At 39.0% G+C, this 23,847-nt stretch overlaps 1 protein-coding gene across 1 annotated transcript in view; it reads right to left on the bottom strand.

Annotated features, from left to right (window-relative positions):
* The window catches only part of SYTL5 (synaptotagmin like 5), an 82,826-nt gene that overhangs the window by 35,051 nt on the left and 23,928 nt on the right, over nucleotides 1-23,847 (bottom strand). The window contains exons 5-12 of the mRNA XM_018553505.1: nucleotides 22,456-22,560; nucleotides 20,238-20,351; nucleotides 18,109-18,258; nucleotides 16,360-16,510; nucleotides 14,768-14,888; nucleotides 12,037-12,149; nucleotides 5,549-5,626; nucleotides 2,394-2,459 (exon numbers count right to left, since the gene is read on the bottom strand). Coding sequence (XP_018409007.1) covers nucleotides 2,394-2,459; nucleotides 5,549-5,626; nucleotides 12,037-12,149; nucleotides 14,768-14,888; nucleotides 16,360-16,510; nucleotides 18,109-18,258; nucleotides 20,238-20,351; nucleotides 22,456-22,560 — 898 coding nt within the window. The remainder of the gene's footprint in view (nucleotides 1-2,393; nucleotides 2,460-5,548; nucleotides 5,627-12,036; nucleotides 12,150-14,767; nucleotides 14,889-16,359; nucleotides 16,511-18,108; nucleotides 18,259-20,237; nucleotides 20,352-22,455; nucleotides 22,561-23,847) is intronic.

The following is a 23,847-nucleotide window of genomic DNA, read 5'->3' as shown; positions in this document are numbered from 1 at the left end:
AAAAGAAAACTAATGCAACCAGTGTGTCTAAGGGCTGGTAAGCTGCAATGTATTACATTTTTGCACTTGGGTATAGATACTATAACAATAGCGATTTGATAAAGCAGGGGGCATGAAGATGCAGAAGCATGGCACCACACCCCTGATTAATTAGACCACAAAAAACAACGTGGGGCTTTCGAGGTGCCAAGAACTGAATAAGAATATGTATCTAAAATTCCATTTTTTATTGATATAAATATAAATTAAAGTGTTAGTAAAAACAAAAGTTGCCATGTGTCCATTTTGTTCATTGCGATCAAATATACAATAATAACATGCACAGTTGGCTGCATCAATATAATAAATAATGTACTTAATTGTACAGACTCAATGTGTTTCATGGTATTGCTTCCTCAAGACCCGGACACTGGGTGAAACATTTGACTATTGGGACATTTGTGCTAGCCTTTTGTTCAGGTATTTATTTATTCATTGAAAACAATAACTGTAATACTTAATATATATAATCTATGGATAGATACAAAGTGGGTTCTTGTCTATTTGATCAGCCCGGAAAGCCCCTACTGGAACATTGTGCGTACCGTTATTAGCTCTCCTGCTTTACCTTCACATTACTATCCCTCCTCTCCTATCCTTCCGCTCCCGTAATTTGCGGGTGTTGGATGATCTAATAGCCATGAACTGTCAGGTATGTGATGCAAAACGTGTAGAATCTGGACAATTAAGTAAACTGTTTGTTATATTGATGCAGTCAACTGTGTATGTTATCATTGTATATTTGATTGCAACAAACAAAATGGACACATGACAGCTTTTGTTTGTAAAAACATTTTAACGTATATTTATATCAATAAAAAATAGAATTTTAGATACATATTGTCATTCAGTTCTTGGCACCTCGGAAGCCCCAAGTTGTTTATGTTTTTTGGGTATACAGTAGATACACTTTAAGAGTGGTAAGTTTGCAAAAGATTGCAGAATGGATGTGGATACACAAGCTTAGAACAAGCCCTCCTTGCAGTGTAGAGAATCATTTTAATGAATACGGTGTTTGGTAAGCTTTCACTTTAGAAACCTTTAGCGACCTTCCCCTTTAAAAACAGCAGGTTTTAAACATTGCATATTTTATTGTTTCTCACTTTCCTTTATGCTTTTGTACATGTTTTTTACACAGTGTTGTGGTTTTCTCTCCCCACACACTGATACTGGGTATCCGTTTTGTATAAGAGAATGACTTGTAATTGCTCATTGTTCAGGTGATTTCATTCATGTGACTGGTATTATGTTTGTTTCATGCATTTTCCCTTCCCCATGAAGTGCTGTATGTACAAAACCAGTCAGGACTCTATGCCTGCTGTGCTTTGTTCATTGCCTTTCACTAAAGCCAGAATAAAAGCTATGCTGTAACAGTGAGGTTTTGAACCTAGAGACACGTCTCCAACAATCTGATCTTATGTCTGTGTGTAGCACTGCTTTTTAGTGCTGTGGTTTACACCATTCTGTTTAAATTCATGGACTGAAGTACTGCAGTTGCTTCTCACCCCGTCCCAGCAGTGCTCCAGGGATGGTATGTTGTCAGTAGATATGTAAGCTGGCAAAAAATGTTGCTTTAGTTTTGGACATCCTTTCCTGATTGGCCAGAAATTTGGCCAAAAGTACATTCATATTTGCATGCGTAACAAAATGAAATTTACATGCTAGTTGTCAGCATTTATTTGAACCTGGTTGTGAGGACTGAGGATATATATATATAATTTACTGCTACAGGTAGGAGGCTTATAGGGAACCACACTTTCATTGAAATGAAGCTGCACATACTCTGATCCAAGCGAGAATAAACAGAGGGGGAAGCAGTGTTTGGCCTCATGGGCAATATAGTCTCATAGCATCCACTTTTGTTTTTTAAAACAACTTGCCTATATTCTTTTTGCATTAAAAATGTATACAGTATTATAAAGAATGGCCAGTGAATGCAATAAGATCTAATTTTTACTGGCCATGGCCAGTTCATGCTGGGGCTCGGTATGCTCAAATTCTTTAAAGTTGTTAGGTCTTTGTAGGTAATTAAACCTGAGCAGAAGCTGTTATATGAATCTGTCTCTGTTGTTCAGACATTGCAGGTAAGTGGATTACACAATACAAACATTTCTTACATGTCTGATAAGAAATAAACTACCCTTTTACGGCCTGCCATCTTCTGTATCCTAACAAATTGCAGAGGTTTAACCCCAGCGCTGTCAGAATCCTGCTTACCTTTCAGTTCACTTCTTATGTTGACCTATGATTTACTGTACTATGATGGCAAAGGTCTAATATAAAATCACATTTCCATTGAGTTCAAAGACGAAGGAAGGAAAGAAGGTACAGAAGAAGTTCAAGAAAAGACTCACAGTATCTGCATCAGCATCAGGGACACTTAAGTGGGTCCACTTCTTGTCAGAGACTGATGGAGCATTCTTTCCAGAACAGGAAAAAAAAAGTAGAAAGTAGCAAAGATAAAAGACATTAGTGGTAGATAAAGCAGGAAATAGTAGCACATCAAGAAAATGGCATTTTGCAAAAAGCAGAAACAAAAGGTCTTTGTGTAGAGGTCATTCTGCCTAGCAATCAACTCCAAGAAGGGTTATTTAAAGGGGAACTTTACCTCTTGGCCAAAGATGTGCGAGCAGCCAGGCTTTTTATTGCAGAAGAGACAAATTATGTAAGTATAAAACTTCCCTAAGTTGGCCATACACCAGTGGAATGTAATTCGAAAAAACTTGTTTTCAGAATGTTCGGTCGTCTTTTTAATAGTTAAATCGATAATCAATTTTGATCGTATTGACAAAAAAAAAAGAAAAATGGAGCAGGATGGCATTTTTTTTCTGAGAAAACAAAATTCTAACAGTTAATTTAGTTTTCTTCCCCCTCTCTGATGGTGTTAACGAATGTTCTGATGAGATTTTTTATATGAACGTTCGTACAAACATTTACCAGTGTATGGCCAGCCTAACCTGCCTGCTTGCAAACTTCTGAATGTACACTGAGATACACATGCACAATTTTCAGCAATGTCATCCTGGCCCAACTAAACAAGACAACCAAAGATGCCAAACCTGGAAGAAACTATGGAGCAGATGTTGGTGCCAGCAAAGGAGCTAGTAGATGTCACATCACTAGAGTGGAGATGAGTGTTGGAGCCTTTAATAGGAGCTCAAATGATATTGCATATCATGATAAAACATTTTAATGACTTCCTTTCACTTGTCAGGTAATCAGACTTAAAGTGTGTGGTAATGCCAAGTAATAGCTTTTCAGATGGTGCTCGATTCAAACTTAGTGTCATGCAAAATCCTTCTCTGCAAGACCTCCATCAGCACAGTGATTTGGATCTTAGCCACATCTCATCCATGGTCAGTACACAGACACGCCATTCTGATGACACAAAGGCAGCTATGTAATGGAGTTGAAGGGGGTGATTGTAATCCAAACCAGAAAAGCAGCCTTGGGTGACAACACTCTAGGACAGGAAGTGTGTTATTGGCAGGAAAACGATATGAAATTAAAGGAAAATTAGCCTTAAATCAGTCTGAAAACAAATGCAACCTCCACATTTAAGGACCAGTCAGCTGTAATATGTTATTTTTGTTGTTGTTTGGGTTTAGAAATGCTTTAATCTTACAAATTCGACTTCAGTGGTGAGTGGTCAGACTTCCCATTATATAACTGCCATTAAAAATATGCAGGCCTCTACAGATTCAATAGGATCAACATTTGTGCAAAATGAAGCAAGCTGATATTGTGTAATAAATATTTTAGATGTTGAAGTTGTACAACAAACCCTTTGGCCCTGATCTAATTCTGAATGTGTAATTGATGGGGCACACAGATTTAAAGATCTACTTTCAGGATTTCTATGTATCTTAATACTTCAGATGTTTTTTCATATAAAAAGAGGACCTAATGTCTCTCCTGTACTTTTTAGCACATGCTTCAGACTTTGACTGCAGTTTTTATGCTCTTTGTTGTCACCTGTGAACAGACTTTCTATATCCAGTCATCTTTGTGATGGAGCCTTGGACACAATGTCAGAGAATAAAGCGGCACTGTACTTCTATGCTGACAGGCTCTAGGCTCCTTGGCATCCCTGGTGCCCAAAGTGGGTGCCATTAAGGAGGTCACCTTATGTACAGCCTACCTGATACTCAATTGGAAAAGAGTTCCCTGTGACATCATTTTGGTTTCTCCATACTATTTGTCCCAACATTCAAAAGTATTCCAGTCCCAGTGATTTTTGTTTATTTTTTCATATTTATCTATCAGTGCTTTGTTTACAGTGGGCCAGCCTCTTCACTGGCTCTACCAGTTGCCTAATAATACACAAGATTCTTTATTGGATAGTCAGAATGGAAAACAAAGTTCCGCACATGTGCAGTACCAATACCCGACCTGTGTAGCACATTTATGGCTGACATGCAACGCACGCTGGTGCAATATTTTCTCCCACAAACACACGTGGGCCACTGATTTTTGCTCTGCATCCTGAATACCAGGCAGTCAGAGGTAGGAACTTGTAGGAATAATGAATACATACTGTACACTTATATTACACATCAGTATTACACATATTGTTAGTTTTGATATGCATGTTTCAGCAGATAGGTACCTTGGTCTTCGCATAGTGGTTAACAGTTGTTTACAAGGACCAAGACCAGATAGGAGTATACCAAATCACCAGCACTTCAAATAAATATACATTTATTATTGTGAAGGTGACATCACACAAGTCAAAAGCATACTAACAATTTGTGGGGCTCGCCGGGTCCAAGGTGACTTAGTGACCATCTAGGTTACCTTGAGAAAGGGACCCTACTAGACCCCAAACCATTGGTATGCTTTTGACTTTGATGCCAACCCTAAACTTTTGGATTTCCCCTCACTTTCTGTCTCAGGGTGAATGACCACTATGACAAATAAAGAAGTGAAACTTCACAATGGTAATAATCAATAGGCAGTAATCCTATGCTGTCCAAGACTAAAAAAAGCGCTCCTGACTGGTGAGGAAGCCTGTCAATCATCCAATCGGCCAATCAGCCGGAGAAGAGGTCAGAATGGAGCAGATGACTGAGGACTTGGAGGAGGAGTTCGCGGCCATCTTGTTTAACTGAAGACGTGATGGAGGTCCTGTGTGCAGCGGTTTCGGGTCCCTGAAGATGGCGGATGCGAAACAGGTACTCGTTTTTTGTATCGGAGTATTTGCACGAGTACGAGTACTCGTGCAAATACTCGGTATCGCCGCCGATACCGATGCTTGTATCGGTATCGGTGCATCCCTAGTTAAAATGTATACCTGGCACACATAAAATATACAATTCAAACCTTTCAGACCTACTGGCCATCAGTGAGGTAGGTTTTGAAGGCCTTACAAATGGCTTCAGCTTCCATAATGGCAACATTAGGTAGATCTTCTAATGTACATCAACAGTGTGCAGATAATGCCTGTGGAGATGCATTAAAATGACTGACACATTGAAGTAAACAAAAGCCTACCTTTGATTTTACTCACCATGGAATATGCACTAAGAGTATTTGCTTTGTGTGCATTTGTGGCAGCAAAATCCTCTTCATTTTCATCCAAATATTCCTGCAGGAAAGAGATTCAACTCTCAATTTTTTTTCAATAATGAACCCAGATCAAACAAAAGTACAGTGCTCAGCAAAGCAGTTTGTTATATTTTTTTCCCAAGCACTTACAGTCATCATGTTTCTGAACAGCTGGTTCCAACTCTCTCAGCTCAGCTTCCCTGAACTACCTGTCCTGTACAAGATCACAAGGAACAGCACAATCTCCAGTCTACCATCTACTAGCCTGGAGAAGAAAGGAAGGAGGAGGTGGAGGGGGTAGCAGGGGAGAGTTTTTGCCTTGCTGTGCCTTTGTGCATGTGGTGACACACATATTACTAGCACATACAAGGGTGGCTCCATAGGACTCTGAAAAGGAAAGGAGCCACCCTAAAGCAGAATATTAGGGCCATGGCTCAGGGGACCAGCTGATTCTGCAGGAAGCTAAAACGTTTAAACATGAATTTTCAGCATTATTTGTAAGTGAATTTATCAGCAATTAAAATAGAGTAAAAACATTTTGACTTTAATATTACTTTAAATATACAGCATAATTGGACTTCTAAAAGATAGGGGGACAGAGAATGAATGCTACAGGCATGGGGGAGGAGGGGGATTATATTAATACAATGCTCATATTTATGGATGCTTTACTCTTGTACAAATGGTATTTTAGCAAAATTGTTGTTTTTTTCTAGTTCTGAGTAGAGTGGGAAAGGGTTAGAGCTGCTGTTGTGTTTATTTGCAATATTTGCAATGTCCACCCCCCCCCCCCCCCTTTCAAAAAAGAGCCAAAACATTTTTTTGTCTGTGTTCCCAGTTCACACCTAGGCGGCACTGTTTTTGTGCGTTTGTACGCGCGTTAGCAGCATGCGGCTATTTGCGCATCTGGCAAGTTGTGCACATTTTGTATGCGCGTTTTAACGTGCGTACATAAAGATGCGCGTTTTGATTGGCAGCTCATAAACCATTGTGGGCAATGGAAGGATGCGCGTATAAGCGCTCACGAAAATGTGCAACATGCTTCTGTTGTGTGTTTTTGGGCATTTCCAATTAAGTCTATGGGAAGGAAAAGCGCTTTTACCTGCCCAAAGAACCACCTGTATCTTTTCAGGCATCTTGCATTTTCCTGCTTGGCGTTTTTCTGCTGAGGTGTGAACTAGGGCCATTGAAAATCATGGGATTTCTTGTGTAGGGCAGTTAAAAGCTGCTCAAAAACTCCTAAATGTGAACCAGGGCTTAGTAATGACATAGAAAGTGAAGAGACGATCTACATGCAGAATGTCTATCACTTCTGGACTCTAAATAAAGCTAAAAAATAATTTGGCTGGAAAGTGCTATTGGTTTCCAAGGGTTTGGACTTTTTTCAATCCATTCATTATTGATTTGGTAGATGGTAGTTTATAAAGCAATATGAAATATAAACAGTTAAATGGCAAATTATATTTAAAGGTGAAAAATGCCAAGACCATTGGAATAGCACAGGCCCTATATATCTTAAATGGAATTCAGCTGGTCAAAATAGAAGGATCTGGGGTTATTGGTTAACAGCAAGCAACCAGCCTAAAAATGGTGATAAAGATAGCAGAGAGAGGGGAAGTTACATATCACAAGCTTCTAGAAGCAGACTCCTACTGCTCTCCTTATGACTCAGCATAAAGCAATGTGTGCTCTTTTGATCCACTTAATTTGCTATGTTATGATTTCTCTGTAATCTATTGTAAGCAGATACCACAAAGTAGCTTCCTTTGTGCTTTGGGATGGTCTCCTTCCTAAAGCCTGCACTTTCCAGATTCCTCTTTTTTTGAAATATCAGAAATCAGATTTCCACTTCCAAACTCCTATTAGTATATTATGACAGATCAGGCTTTCACTGTGTGATATACAGAAAGGATCCTGCAGGTGGTATGTTTGGGAATGCTTCTCTGGCATGGCATGCAAAAAAGGGGTTCCCAGACTATGGTAACAAAATGGGTGTGATCTAGACCAGTCTTTCTCAACCAGGGTGCTGTGGCAACCTGGGGTGCTGTGAAATTTTGCAATGTAGGACAGAGGACTCTGATATGAAGGGGGAACTATGTTATAAAGAGGGGACTCTGATGTGTAGAGGGGCTTCTGATGGTAAGAGACTCTAATGTGAAAGAGGGGGGCTTGTGATATGGAGGGTGGACTCTGATGAGGAAGAGGGGCGCTCTGATGTAAAATGAGGTACTCTGATGTGAAAGGGGGATTCTGGTGTAAAGGGGAGCTCCTGATTGAAGGGAAGACATTGATATGAAGAGGGCAACCACACTTTTGTTTTGTGTTTTTGCATGTGGTCCTTACAATCCATTACTTTTTAGATTGGGGTGCTTCAAGATTTTGCATACTTTTAAAGGGTGCGGTGACTGAGGTTGAGAAACACTGATTTAAACTGGTACACATCTATCTGAAAAACTGGATCCCTGAGCAGTTAGACTGTGCACCCTGTAAATATGAAGCTTTAAACATCAATCCTGAGTGCAGGTCAGAATAAGGCCCATCTCCCTTACCCCTTTCTCCTTGCTCTATACGGCCTTTAAAAAGGCAAACAGAGAGTTACAAGTCTGAAAGGAGACAGCTACTGTTGTGCTCTCTCCTAAGAAAACCCATAATTTTCTGCACAAAACACTATCAATGCATTTAAATGTTTTTTGCAAAATAATATTAATCATAAATAAAATACAAGTTTTAAAACATATAAACCTAAAAATAGAATTGATGCCAAACTATTGCTGTTCCCTTTATTACAAGAGATCTGTTCAATAACTCATTAGAAGCAGTATAAAATCATAGTTTTCCAGTTCTTGGCTCATGTTTGAACTAATTTGCAGGCACACTTTAACAGTGAATATAACAGCTTTCCCAACACTAGCAGGCTGTGGAGACTAATAAAGCATAGCAGTATCCTGAAGCTATCTTGATGCTAATCAATACTGTGAGCATTTGGCTTGGTTCTTGATGTAGTGCAGGGCACTGTCTCATGTAATCGGCTATGCTTCATCAGATAGAAATGGGGTAATAAGACTGATTTGTATGTGCAAGGAAATGAACAGTACAATAACATAAGTACCAGGCCACACACAAGTAGATTGAATTATAGTCATGAGAGACTCGATTATCTCATCTCTGTTTAACTTACTCTTCGGTTGGACACCCCGGTCCATACGCTTTTGAAGCTGCTCAAACCGTACAAGGAAACTCAACATATCTCCAATTTAACCCCTCAAGTGTAGCGCTGTATCCTGGCATGCTGTCCTTTTAACTTTCCACAGAGACTCGATTATCGCCTGTTTTCCAAATGACTGCTGAGACATTCAGTGACCATGGTATCATCAGCAAATGGGGTCTATTTTTTTTTTACAACAGAGCACTAATACAGTGTAAGGAAACATACAAAGGAACTGATTAAGCCCACTGTGGACGGAGCGTGTAGTACCATAATCATCTGATAATTGATGACATGTTATTGAATCAATCATAACATCTCTAGGGCTTCATGCTAATAGCAGCAATGAGTTGAAATTAAAGAGAAAATAAAAGGTGAAAAAAGAAGCATAGGAAAGGTTTCAATGCTTCTCTGCTCCATCCAGTGGCCATAATGCGGTTTTACGTTACATTACATTTAACCTGAAAACAAATATATACAAAGACTCTTTCTGGCACAGAAAGAACATTCACAGGGTGAATGGCTTAGCAAGTTGTTTCTAAATAGACCCCTTAATATCATTCAGTTAAGGTATAGATCTAGATTATCAAGTAGATAATTTAGATGTAGATTATTACCATATACAAGTGATGCTTGATCATTTTTTTCTTTGATAGATACACAAAAATATTTAACTTATTATTACCTTTATCTTTTCTGTGTTTATCTGAGTAAGTTCTATTGTCCTACCACAACCAAAAATACATGGATACATTAAATGTTTTTATCTACACTAGCCTTATACTGTGTGTTTGAGGGGTCCTGATTTTTCTTTTTTGTCTTTTTTTGTGCCTTCTTTGTCATAACTCCAATGCCATTAAGTAATTAATATCTCCAGAGACATGAAGGACATTGTACAAATTGGACTAACCCTTGACAGACAATTTATTTTGATGAACCTTTTATACTGAACAAACGTTTTCAGTTTCTTTGGGAATTTATTTTTCAATGTTCAGTTGATGACGTTGCGCTTTTACTTTAATGCTGTCCAATTATCTAAACAGACCATTCATTTTTATCCTGTGACTAATAGTAGTACTACAGACCAATTTTTAAAACTGCTACTTCAAAATGAGAAAGTGGAAAAATGCAAGTAAGTAAGATAAAAAAGATAATCTTCTACTAAAAACGGCATCAATATCACCTGCACTAAAGGAACATTTTAGAATACTACTGGGTATTATGGTAAAAAAATCAGGGTTAGGACAGGTAGGCTACAGCAAAAGATTAGAGACCCTCTAACCTGGCCTGCTCCAGCAAGTACAAAACATCACAATCTCTTGAGCTTACCTAATGAACTTAATTTAAAGTGTTCAGAAAGGCAGAAAAGCAAAGGCAGATCCAGGCAGTAACTTAAATGGGTGGGCACCCATATTATGGGCACCCATATTATGGAAGAAAAATAGGACATACATAGAGTGTTCATATGGATGGATGGCATGGTTAATATCAGACAGGGGCTGGGGGTAGGCAGGGTTTCAGCCTCAAAATGTATGTGCTGTCTTTCAGTCCTAATAGCTATTTACAATTACATTGTGAAGCTGGTGGTGGCTTTGTTAGACTGGGGTACCTGGAGCCTACCAGAGGAAGTGAGAGTTAAAGACCACATGCAATAGTGGGGATTGCTTACTGTGAGTGGGTATAGTGAAATAGATATTTTTTAACAGCAAGTGCCTGCAAGAAACTGTCAGGCTGTTCACATGTAATGAAGGATTGTCAAAGAATACTTGCAGGTTAAAGAAGACGAGTTGTATGTTAATGCACACCACTGTTCTCCCATTGATATAGAATCTGCTCTGTGGATAACGCTAGCTCAAACTAATGACTTGAGTCAATACCATAATTAGTTGTTCTATTCCAAAAACACAGTTTGGTACCCCAAATGCAATTAAAACCTTAACTACATTTAACTATCTGTGGAAACACAAGCAAATTGGATAAATTGGATAACACATGACATTGGCAAAGTATTGCTTTTCTGAATTAAGCTTTGGGAAGCAAAGGGAAGGTATGTACTGCTCGTGAAACTGGCATTTAAGTTTACATATTGCTGTGTTGCTTCCCAGAAAAAAGTCAGGTGTGGTTTTAGCTGGACTGGGTGCAATTGTCATTAGAACAAGTCTTCTTCCAACAAACAAGTATTTCCCCTCTACTTCTGTTTCAGTGGCAACTCAAAATTTTGAATTGTTTCTCACTATCGGTCACAGTGATAATGGTCACCAGGACAAACTTTAAAAGACTTTTAAACCCTGACCAACCACTATTTAAAACAAAAACAAAAAAGTTTTGGCTTTAGATATACTTTAGGATTACATGATTATAACATGATATATTGGGTAACTTGTTAATTATTTCTAATAAATGTTTATTTTACAAATAAACATTTATTGGACTGCGCACCCATGACACTCTGGTAAGAAAGTCAAACACTGTTTTCATGCTTGTTGGAAGCCTGTGTAAACTGAATAATTAAAAACATTTTTGCTATTCAAAAGAAATGGTGGTGTGTCCATTCTCTGAGTCACGAGTCTGTATCATCAGATCTCTCCTGCTATTTAGGTCTGTTTTAGCACAACAGCTATAGAGGTCTTACCCTTGCATAGTGCCTAAGGGCAGCAAGTGGGAAATATAGTAAAATACAATATTTCATATTGACTTGATGTAAGTAAAATACATGTTTTTGTATATAATAAATAAATAAAATAAATAAAAATATGAAAATTCCCTTACATAAATTTGAGATGTCCTGCCGGGATTTTTAGTGTTCATTTTTACTCCTTTTGGAACACAGCTTGAGAAATCAACCACATACCCTGGGATGTAAATGACGTAATGAAAGCACGCTTGCAAAGCCAGAATTATGATGTTAGGAAATGGAAGCCAAGGAAATGAACAACCTGCTCTTAATGGTAAAACTACAGCAGTCGTGGAGGAGAAAGCCTGAAGGCCTCTGATAAACAGAAATCACTGAAAGCTTGGAATGCATTCCAGATAAACACAAATAGACCATCTGTACTCATCCACTGCCATAGAGAATATCCTGATCAACTCCAAAACATGACATTTCAGGATAATGAATAATAATGAATAAATGACACAGGCGGTCAGTTAGCAGACAGAAAATATCTGTTCAAGCTCTGATATTTTTCAGTGGGTTGTACTAAGCAAGCCAAATTTTTTCACGGATAGCCTATTTTGCAACTCACCAGATCTGAGTTCAGACCCCCAGGGACGGATATAGATTTACTTTTAATGCTTCCTGTTTCTTCTTTTCCCTCTGCATAATGTCCACTGAGATCCAGTTCTGACCGACTGCGATCTGAAAATATGTGGGATACTATTTATTATTAAAAGTCAGTACACAATTCATAGTTTTATTCTAAATTAGCACTGACAGTATTTGATAAGGGGATTTATCCGACAGCCATCTGTTACAAACCTGGGCTATTTAAACTGAGCATGTAAAGAAAAAAAAGTATAAGCAAAGAATACCTTCAGTAAAAACTGCATGTTAACATTAAAAGGCTCCAAAGATGTACTGTAGGTAGCTAAAGTTATAAACAAATTGCAACCTTTCTATATTATCCCATATCCTATAATACTTTCCTATACAATTTTGGATAATAAAAGTTGATGAAGCTTTTGCCAGTTTCCTCTGAGTCATTCTCCTGCAGCTCTATGCTCACTGTCTTCATTTAGTAGTACACCATTTCCAAAATCCTGTCCTCTTTACAGTACCTGAACTTATACGTTCTGTAATGCTGCCTTATCATCTCTTTTGAACAATATCCCCTGGCTGCCTAAGTAGATATTACATTTCACCTGATGTTTCATAAATTCTGCATGTGCTATACCCCAACTTTTTTGTATTGGGTCCAATTCCTTTTCAGAAGAGAGTAATACATGACTCCTTGACCCAGTCCATGGTCATCTTTCTCTTTCTGTAACTTCATCCCTCAGTCCAGTACAGCTTGTCTTCTGCATCCTCTCTCTAACGAACATGATGAGCTGAAACTACTCTCCAATAGCAACAATTACTACTCACTCTTCCTCCTTTCTACCTTGCCCACTATTGGGCTCATGCTCAGCCACAACCATCTCCCTTCTTTGTTGCCCAACTATTGTCAGACTCACACAACCTATTCTCTTAATGGTCTACAATCAAATCAACACCTTCACCGTGATCAGATCCCACGGTCTTTTCTCCCCTTTTCCACCCACCCCCCAATCTATGACCATTATCTACTTTCTACCTTCCCTCTCGCAATACCTGATGCTTTATCAGCTTACATCCTGCCTCCTCTACCTTACTCTGTGATTACCGTATTTTTCCGTGTATAAGACGCTACTTTTTCATAAAAATGTTTACCTAAAAAAAGAGGTGTGTCTTATACACGGGGGCCGCGGTTTCGAAACTGCTGAAAGTGCTGATACCACTGCAAACTAGCCTCACGAGTGAAACTTCGGATTGCAGAGACAAGATAACAGTTCTCCTCCAATCATAAATCTTTTGTACCTGACGTCAGCTGTTGCTGGGGAGAGCGTGTAGACAGTGCCCAGAGCGGTAATGTCGGAGCATTCTGTGACCATAAAAATGTCAGAAAATGAAAAACAACCTGTAAAGCGGCTGGCTTACTCTGCAAAATTTAAACTGGATGTAATCACGTATGCAAAAGAGCATGGGAATAGAGCTGCAGAGAGACAATTTGGACCTCCTCTCACTGAGTGTATGATCAGACAGTGGAGAATACAGGAAGAGCAACTCCTTAAGATGTCCAAAAAGAAGAAGGCCTTGGAGGAAAACCAGCAAAATGGCCAAACTTGGACCAGAGGCTTAAGACTTGGATTTCTTGCCAGAAACCATTGATGCCACAGAGGCTGAATAAAGTGATTGGCTCAGAGGTAAGTGTGATGCATAATATAATTTAAAATATTGATTTCTGAATTTTGGGTAAGAAAAGTTGGGGGCGTCTTATACATGGGGGCGTCATATAGACGGAAAAATACGGTAGTTTGTTTCATGGTCAGCTGTAGCTCCTCTTTCCACTCCACCCCCTGCCATTCATTTTTTTTATGAATGTCTCCTATGCATAGAGATCAGTTTAGGTTGGTAGTAGCTGCCGATCATATGAACTATGCAGTCCCTCTTTTGTGCTGTTCTTTTAATTTCTCTCATCTCATGGTTTGTCTTATTTTATCAGGCAGTTCTGTTACTACTTTATTTGCTTAATGTCTGTGGTTTACTGCATTTTCCTTGCTCCTGTACCAAATACCTCAGCGGTTTTCTCTCTGACAACCATCCCTGCAGGCAGAACTAAACAACCGAGGGCACCTAGTTATCACACTCATATGTCTGAGATTATGGGCTCAGTTTTTAGGAATGTTCTGTGGTATCTGACATTTTAGTGTGAATATAAAAAACCTTCTTGCGTCCGGTTGTATCTATCTGTGAGGAAGAAAAAGCAATATATGTTCTAGGGCCATAGCAGAAAAGTGTATATGGAACTGCAGGTAACTTCCACCCCTTCTATTGGACTCACATGGACCAGGGGACTCTGGGTCCCCTCCTAAAATCCAACCCTGTCTTTAGATTAAGAGGGAGCGTCTCTTTAATTATATAAAGGGGACTGAAATTGACAGCTGCTATTTTAGAAATTGGAATCTGTTCTATAGATAAGATCAATAGACCAAAATAAGGCTTTGGGCTAATCCTCTTTTTAATTTCTAAAAATGGTTATGCAGTTTTCTATAGATACAACTTTAGATATCACCACATGCAAGGCAGACAGGTCTGGTTTAAACTCAACAGTGACAAACATATTTAAAATATAAATGAAACAAGTAGAAAACAAAGCAAAAAAATGCAGTAGAGCAACAGCCTTGCTTCACATGACTGTATTAAATGACATTACAACTGGAAACAGCTGACAGACCTACCTGACGCTACAGACACCCTAGACAAAGTTAGAGAAGGTGTGCCAGAATTCTGTCTTCTATGCCCCTTTGCCATATCCTCAGGTATGCTAGAACTAGCTCTTATTCCACTTGCTATTGAACCCTGGAAAAAAATTACTTAGTTAAACACTCTTTCATTCTATAACATTTTATTCCAAGATTTATCCTAATTTTACAAAGACGTAACTCTGAAATATAAAACTTAAATATTAGGAACCATGCAGCAAAATAGTTTTAATGTAGTTTAAAAAAAAAAATACCTTTAACCAGAGTAATTAACGTAATTCTGTCACTTTGATCACTTAGAGAAAAATTACAACTTTATTCGACATCCTCTGCCCACCCAGGGGTGAGTGCAGGGATTACCCACCCTCACATTTTGTCTTAGTAAACGGCCATTCAGGTGGCAAACACTACAACAAATGGTGAAAAAATCGTTCACCATACTTGAAACTTCTGGGCCTTTACAAGGGCTCTGGCAGGTGAATGGAATGGCGGGGGAGCATGTCAAACAGCAGCAGGAATATAGGTTGTTTTATCAGGAGACAGTTTATACTGAGTGGGCACTGTGACTGGTTTATATTAAAAGAAACATGTCAGAAAAGGAACATGGTAGCTACCCTTGCCAGGGCAGGCTATATTGCTGTCATCCTGATGATTCCTTTACTACAGTACATAGTGAGTGATTGTCCCAGAAGGAAAGTGTGTATTACGTTTACTCTTGAAAAATGTTCTAGGACTTTCACTTACCATTAAGGATGAAGGATGACAGCTCTGGATCTTACATTTTCAAACACCACAGTTTCAAACCTGACAGGGTTCTTTTAATAATCATGTAAAATAATATTGCTTTGTTACAATGTCAGCAGCAGGAGCAGCAGCAGCAGCAGCAATGTAGTGAAGCAGAACCTTTACAAGCTAATAATTGATTGTTTTGGGTCCCAGCACTTTTTTTGTGGACTGTTGACTTCCTAACTTTCTCTGTTTAAATGAGAAAATGACATACATTTTTTATTTATCAGTTTCATTGTTCTACCTACAACAAGCTTACAAAGTTAATTTGCAAACAACAGTTGAAGAGCAAGTGTACTACAAACAAAAAAAAACACCAGTTCATTCCTCTATACCTCCCTAAATGCAAGGTCGTATTAGTCCGCAGTAATGTGCCAACATGGATTCAGCAGGTCTAGCACAACGTCTTTTAGAAACACTGCGCAATTGGATGTCACGACAGGTTGCGTACAATGGGATTTATCCCAGTGTCTTAGAAAAATACAATATTTGTACTTAAAACAACCAGTAATATTATATATTCTATTCAACTCGTCAAATATGTAAGAGAAATTAAGAAAATATTTGTTTACCATAAGCATTAAGAACATTAACACATCTCAACAGTCCCTAAAGGTTTAAAGGAAACCTCAGACATTTTGTTACATAGGATCCAGAATAAGAGAAAAATGCTTACCACATTATTAATGTTTACTGGCGATTCAATCTCTAGAAATCTTTCAGTTATCCACACACTACTTGTAAAGATATAATCTTGTAAAGATTCATAGGTAGTAACTTACTATATGGCTGTAGTTTGAAGATATGCTGCGTTTGCTTGGTGTTGGTGAACCTTGGTGCACGCCCACATTTGTGTTGGTCTTATAGCCATTGCTTCGATTGCCAGTTTGTGCTGAATTGATACTGGCAGCACCCAAAGAATGGACACTTCCACTAAAGAGGGAAAGAAAGTTAAAGCAATCCAACAAAAAAAAGACAATGTTTATTGAGCTTTATTTTGTTCCACCCCATTTTAAGGTACCCTTCTTTCCATGCTCCTATACTGCCATATCAGCTTCCAAGGCTACAGTATAAATTATCTGTTCAGCTTTCTCCCAATGTTCAAGCAAGTGTCATCATCTCTAGAAACTATACTTGAGCTTTAAGCTATGGTGTGACAACTTCCCAGAGAGCCTGGGCACAGCAGTTCTCCACACTGAAGTTTAGGGAGGAGACCAGCTTAGATATGGAGGATAGGATATGCCCAGGGTTAAGGCTCCATTCACACTGTAGCGGCAGTCTGCGCGTATTCGACTCTGTTTAGAACCGCTCTAAACAGAGAAAACATTGCACTTTAATGTGCATCGTATTGCAGTACGAAACTGCGTGGCCCCCAAAATAGTGCAAGCGCGATAATCCATCGGATTCCGCACGTTCGCAGCTATTTAATAGTCGCAAACGAGCAGCATCCGTGTGGAATAAATTTTTTAGCATTTTCGTCCTGCGCGGTCTTTCGCGTGGAAAACGCAAAACACAATATGTAAATGGGGCATAATAAGAAATGTATTTTGTTCAGTATAGCACAAACTAATTAGTGTCTTTCATATATAAAAAAGAGGATTATAATTGATATAATATATTTATATTATTATTTAAATTAAAACCCAAACATTCTTTTTAGTTTTGGATAGAACTGGGATTTTTTTTCCCATCTGCAGCTTATTGGGTTGATTTCCCTTTACTTCCTTTACCAGATACACAACAGCGAAAATCCCCTCTTAGACAATGGAAGATATCTGCTCCCTCATGTCTGTGCTTTGCAGCGTCCATTTTCACAATAGCTTATTCACTGTAAGAATCATTGTAGTCAATGGATGACGAGAAAATGTGAGATTCGCCGTGTTTAATTCCATTGCTTTGTTTTATTAATTGCATTGGTCAGTCAAAATGAACACTTACCAGTTAAGTAATTTACAGTTACAACCTGATAAATGGACTGTGCAATTCCACTGTCCGGTTAGTACAATTATGCTTTATTAGAACCAGTTATTTTTGAGGAGGCGTCACAGCACAGATATGTTACCCAAATGTAAGCCTTGTCTAGTTTTTGGAAGGAAGAGAAGACCTAGCACAGAAGATTGATAACCCTTGGGAGTTGCTTTTTTGCCTTCCTAATAAATGCAGGTGTCTTTTTTTTCTAAAAAATAATTTAATTACAGGCACGCTACTGATTCCTGAAGTAGCACATATGGTAAATAATGAATTATTCCTGATCTAGAGAGGTCGAAAAATATGCAGTTCTGTTGATAAACCCTTTTATAACCCTTTTTATAAACTGAGATAAAGTCATTACCAAAGGTATTACCACATTCTACAAGATTCATGTAGAACAAAGTTAAGTGTTTGGGGGGTAGGAGTGGTATAGTAAGCATATAGGTAATACTGTATCTCTGGGACCCTTCAAGCAATACTTACTTTACTTCTATCTGATGCTGAAACTAACAGCTGGCTACAATTCTAACAAATTACTGCTGAACTGGATACATTCTTACATAACAGAAACTGGTGAACTACGCTTGGATTCAGATCGAGAGTCCATTTTAACGCTTGCTTGACTAATTCCATCACCGGTGTCCTGGCCACTTTGAAGGTAATCTGCCTGAGAAGCTTCTGGGAGAGTGCGGATATCTATTTTGGACCTCCTGCAGGACAGAGTAAAAATCAAATTCCAATTAAAATGACTTAACGGCCATAGGTAACACATAATTCAGTCTGATGGGATTTGTTTATAGGAATGCAAAAATGTAGTGCAATGCAGTCAAATACAGCTTTTTTCCAGGCATAAACACCGTTAAATATTATTTCTTTTTTGCACATAATCCAGCACACGTCCTGGGATTTTCCAAACTATGGCTTGTTTTAACTTTAGTGCTATCTTTTCCTACTAAAATGTAAATCTATAAACAGTACCTGTAAATTATGCTATAGAAAATAGTAAAAGGATCAGGTACATCCATTGTTTCAGACTTTTGTCTAGCTGTTGTTCACAATACTTTGTGGGCTAAAGCTGACCCCTATAAAAAAAAATCACGAGCAGGGCCCTCCTAACTCTATTGTACTGAAATTTTATTTCAGTACAAGGCTGCCGAAGAGCTCAGCCGAGCCGAACGCATGTGCTTCTCCCCTCAAATGTAAACAAATAGCGGTAACATCACCACTGGCTCAGCCTATTTGTTATCATGCAATGACAGCCTACTGTCCTCAGGTCATTTGAGGACAGTAGCCTGTCATTCTATGACAACAAATGGGCGGAGCCGGACGTGATGTCACTGCCAGCTCCGCCCATTTGTTTTTATTTGGCTGGGACCTCAAAAGGCCAAATCAAAACAAATAGGCGGGGCTAGCAGTGATGTCACCACTAGCTCCGCACATTTGATTACTTTTTTGCCGCCCCTGTCAAACAGGTCATTCTGCGGCGGCAGTTTGTCGGGTGCGGACGGGTCAGCTGGTGTAAGTTTTTTTTTCAAATTTCGACAAGTCGTCGTAGACAATGTGGGACGTCCTGATTGACCTTACGTTTATGTTGGTGAATCAATGTTTCAGATTTTTTTTTAATTAAAGGAATTGCCCGAAATTTTGCTGTGATTTTTTTTTTTTTAATTAAAGGATTTTTAAAAAAAATCCTATCCTAAGACCAATGTCTGGTCTTTTTTATTTACATTTAACCCTTTAGTGAAAAAAAATCACGAGTACCCCTTACTCATTCACAAGGGGGGCAGCATCTGGGTGCCCCCTTTCTTAAAGGGGGTACCCCGATGACAGCAGCTGGTCAGGGCTTGTGGGGAAGAGGCCCTTGAAAAGCACCCTCCCAGTGCCCAGGACATGTGGCCTGGTATGGCGGGGAGGGGGGCTGCTTGCTCATCCCCGCCCCTTTCCTGCCCTGCCAGGCCTGCACCCGGATTAAGGGCCTAGTTGGAAATTTTAGGGGGGACCGCACATTTTACCCCCATTGTTAGGGGTGTCGGGCCCTGGTATGACTTTTGGGGGGGAACCCTACGCATTTTTTTTTCACTTGGGAGTCCCTTTCCTACAAACCTAAAGGGTCTGGTATGGATCGGGAGTGGGACCCCACACAACATTTTTTTTTATTCTGCTCGCTACGTCAGAAGTAGCGAGTAGAATAACAAGCCATTCAGAGGCATTCAGCTATTTACTCACTGCCGTTCGCCCCTATAAATAGGGGCAAACGGCAGCTAGTGAAATGCCGGAAGGTTCGGCTCAGCCGATCACGATGTTGGATCGGCTGAGTCAAACAGCTTCTTCACTTCGGCTCAGCTGAACATGCTGAGCATGTTTGGCTAAACTGAAGGGAGCCAATGTACAGCTGATTTTAGCCAATGTATAGCTGAAATCAGCCGCATAGGGCCGAAGTGAATAGCATAACGCCTTTGGCAGCTTATTGAATAGCCCCTTACATATTATAAAAGCATTACATATTTTATTACTTCAGTTTTGCCATATTGTATAATACATGGTGATAAAATTCCACTGATACTTTATTCAATCAAGGCCTGGTAATGCCTGCTGTCTTACATAGTTTATTTCTTATGTGGGTGCTTCCTGACTACAAACTGTTCAAAGGAAAAAACTGCCTGACAGATAGGATCACTACACTATTGACCTTTCAGAGCGCGGGATCGATGTTACACTTCTTAAGCTCTGGGTGTCATGATTTGAGTGAATGCTTATTGCATCCTCTCCACTTCTTGTCGGTTTCCCAGGTCTTTTATCAAGGCTGAAATAAAAGAAAACAATGCAATCAATCAATGATCACTATTTTACATTTGTTCTTATCAATACCAAGTACAGACATATGTTTCATGTGCCATTTGATTTGTCATTTATTCATTTTATATGAGAGATATAAGAATTACAATATGTATAATAAATGCAATAGGATAGATATACATATAGATAATATCTATTAGTAGCTTTACAAGTCTGCTTCAATAAATTCTTGACATGACACAATAGAGAAGCATCTTGGGAGAATTATGTCATCAGTCTATGGCAGAGAGGAGAAAGCATTTCTTTACTCTGTCTCCTAATGATTAGTGTATGGTTGTAACACTGTAAATGAATGCATGCATTCAACATGAAAAAATACCTTAAAGGCTAGGACTGCTTTTAATTACAGTTTCCGTGTTTATTGTTCATATCAATGCATTAATGTTTAAACGGTTACCATAATTATGCAGTGATAAAAATTGTAAGGCATTTTATAAGCAGAACAAAAAAAGCTCCCTCTCTCATTACCTGGTCTTTGGTCTAGTCACATGATATTATGAGTTCTCTTCCTCCTCCAATGTTGAGGGGGTCCTGAATGCTGCAGAGAAGGCCACCACCTAATGGCATGGCCCTGTTGTCTGCAGCATTCTCGTGTGCCCCATGGGGTGAGTCATTGACAGATTGAGCTGAAACAAATTAAGTTGAATTGTACAGGGCATTATTCAGCCCCTGAAGAGGACCAGCACTGAAGGATAATGCCAAAGAGGAGGAGAGTACTACTGCAAGAGTTGTACTGGGCTACTTATTTCTTTTTTTTGTTTATGTAGTTATGCTTTAATTTCCAACTATTGTATTATTTGCACTATTTGTATTTACACCAAGCCCCTGTTATAGTTGAGTCCCACCATATGCTTCAGTTTGACCATGGGTGTACTAGATCAAATGTACTGGTACCGTCACAAATATCTCAACTGTCTCTCATTATAGAGGGACTATACTTCTTAGGAACCAAATCCCACTGTCCCTCTTCCTCTTTACATGTCACTCTTTTTGGTCTGATGTACAGACATCCATAAATAAAAATATACTTGTCAGAGAAATGGTGCCCGTCTTCGTTCTGCGTGTTTTTTGTGCATGTGTGAATGCCGTACAGGTGGAAGGAATGCATATACTCAAGAGTCTTGTTCTTGGATTGCTGATTGCTGCCGACTTGTTCTTGGACTGCTGATTGCTGCCTTCCTCCTGAACTCGACTCGTTCAAACCTTGCTTCTGCATACCAATTCTACACCACCTTGCCTGCACGTTACCAATGCAGCCTGCTCCTGACCCTGCCTCTGTCTGCCTATTCTGTATCTCGCTGCCTGTCTGATTGTGACCCTGTTTGTTCCTGACTACGGCTCTGTCCTGCAGCAGTGCCCGCCTCACCCATTGCAGACATCATCTCTTAGGAAGTGACCGTCCTCATCATCCTCCAGACTGGTCCACCTGTACCTTCCGCTCTGGGTGTCATCTACTCTACCAGGCTCCCTTGCCCCTCTTCCGTCCCTGCATTCTCTGTTTATCATTACCAGGGGAGTCCAGACAAGAGAGGCAAGAAAGGCCGTCATCTCAGGCTCTTACCAGGGACGTGAAAATTTGATTCAACCATTACAAGTATTCAATTTCAATAAATCTTTCATTCAGCCAACAAATGAGGAAATGTAGTGGTGAAGAAAAGTATCATTGACTGTTCATTGTTAATTGGATCGACTTTTCCCTTCATACTTTGTGCTAAAAGGTATCCCTCTCCCATCCCATCTCCCATAAGGGCTCAGGAGGTCTGTGTCAATGTTATCCTAAGTGGCCCTTGAAAGATAGAGGAAGTTGTAAAGAGGAATCTCAATTAAAGAGCATTTCTTGAGTGTCTCTGTATACAACCATAATTTTTCTGTTTTCTAATAAGTACTAACTGCTCTTACCCATCTGCTTATCTTTTCATCTGGTAAAAGCTATTTATGGTTCTAGTAAAGCCTATGTTAGAGTATGTTGTTGCATAGTAAAATCCACCCTCTACTTATTACTGTCCACACAAGCATCATTTAAAGGGAATTGAACAATTTTCAAATCTCACCCATCGGAACGAGGCATTGATCGAGTACTTCTCAGGCTCTGGGTGTCATAATTGGAACGGATGCTTTTGCTATCTTCACCTTTTGCAGATTTTTTGTCGGGGATGCTAAAAAATACAATGTTCTTTGTTACAGTTCAGTCTATATAATATACTGTATATAAAATATAAAGCTCCTGTTAGCTATCATCTGTAAATGCCAATGGATTTTGCAGTTTAACATCACATGCTGCATGTATAAAAGTTAACATATTAAATTGTTATTTACAATATTCTGTTCTGATGAGGTCAGTGAATTATTTTTTCTAATTGTGTTGCTGTTCTTTGGTTTCTGTTAAAGACGACCTTTCATTTTACAGCAGAGGAAGATAGATTTTTCCTTATATGATGTTTACAATGAGTCTCTGGCCAAATGTTTTTATTCATATAGAATGGGGAGGGGTTACAACTTCTGTATGGGCTTTATTGCGGGCTTCCCTACACTCACTTATGGTTTTATTGATGGCCGTCACTGAGGTAGAAAGTGAAGAAAAATCTTTACAATAAGGACACAGACTGGGGAAAAAAGGCTTTTATTGTTGTCTGCATCTTTGCTTGGGAAACAGTGATCACTGGAACTATAAGTGTGGAGACATCTCTTCAGATGTCTCTATCTTCCAACACTGGGCAATAGTTAGAATTACACTTTAACTACAGAGCTATATTGGTTTTATTAACATAACTTGATACTTGGTATTCCAAATCCATCTTCAAACCCTCATCTTCAAAGAGACAACTGAAGACCCAAACAATAATTTCAATACCTACATTGAACACTGAGGAAAACAACAGGGGTAATATTGCAGCTAAATACTGTCTTAGCATATCAAAAATGCAACAACATGCCAAACAAAATAAGATGAAGAAAACATTTGCAACATTAAAGGAACATTAAAGGAATTGAATAAAAATTGCCACATATTAAAGGCCAATTACACCCAGGTGGGCCTCATGTAAGTTTGCCTGGAACAAAAACGTTTTACCACAAGGGTTCTACAGTGTGCCACCGGTATTTTTCAAATGGTGGAACTTGCTATATCTGTTCAGACTATAGCCATCCAATTTCCTTACAGTCATATATTTCTCATGTTCCTCCACCCTCACTAGGCCATTATGCTATTTTATATGGACTATAATCTGTTCTATGTTATGGAGAATCCATCAGGGAAGAATGACACAATCATTAGGCAGTGTAATAGTTGTGGAAGCTGGTCAGAACGTATGATGGGAAGCACCTGAGTGTTGTAGAGATTTAAGAATCCAGCATGCAATTCAATTTGCCAGTAACAACTTGAAATTGATATCTGAAATTATTGCCATACATACGTTTAATGAAAAATAGTTGAATTTTCAGTA

The sequence above is a fragment of the Nanorana parkeri genome, unplaced genomic scaffold, assembly GCF_000935625.1.
Source record: "Nanorana parkeri isolate BGI_ZX_2015 unplaced genomic scaffold, ASM93562v1 scaffold122, whole genome shotgun sequence".
Taxonomy (NCBI): domain Eukaryota; kingdom Metazoa; phylum Chordata; class Amphibia; order Anura; family Dicroglossidae; genus Nanorana; species Nanorana parkeri.
This window is presented reverse-complemented; position numbering and strand designations above follow the sequence as displayed.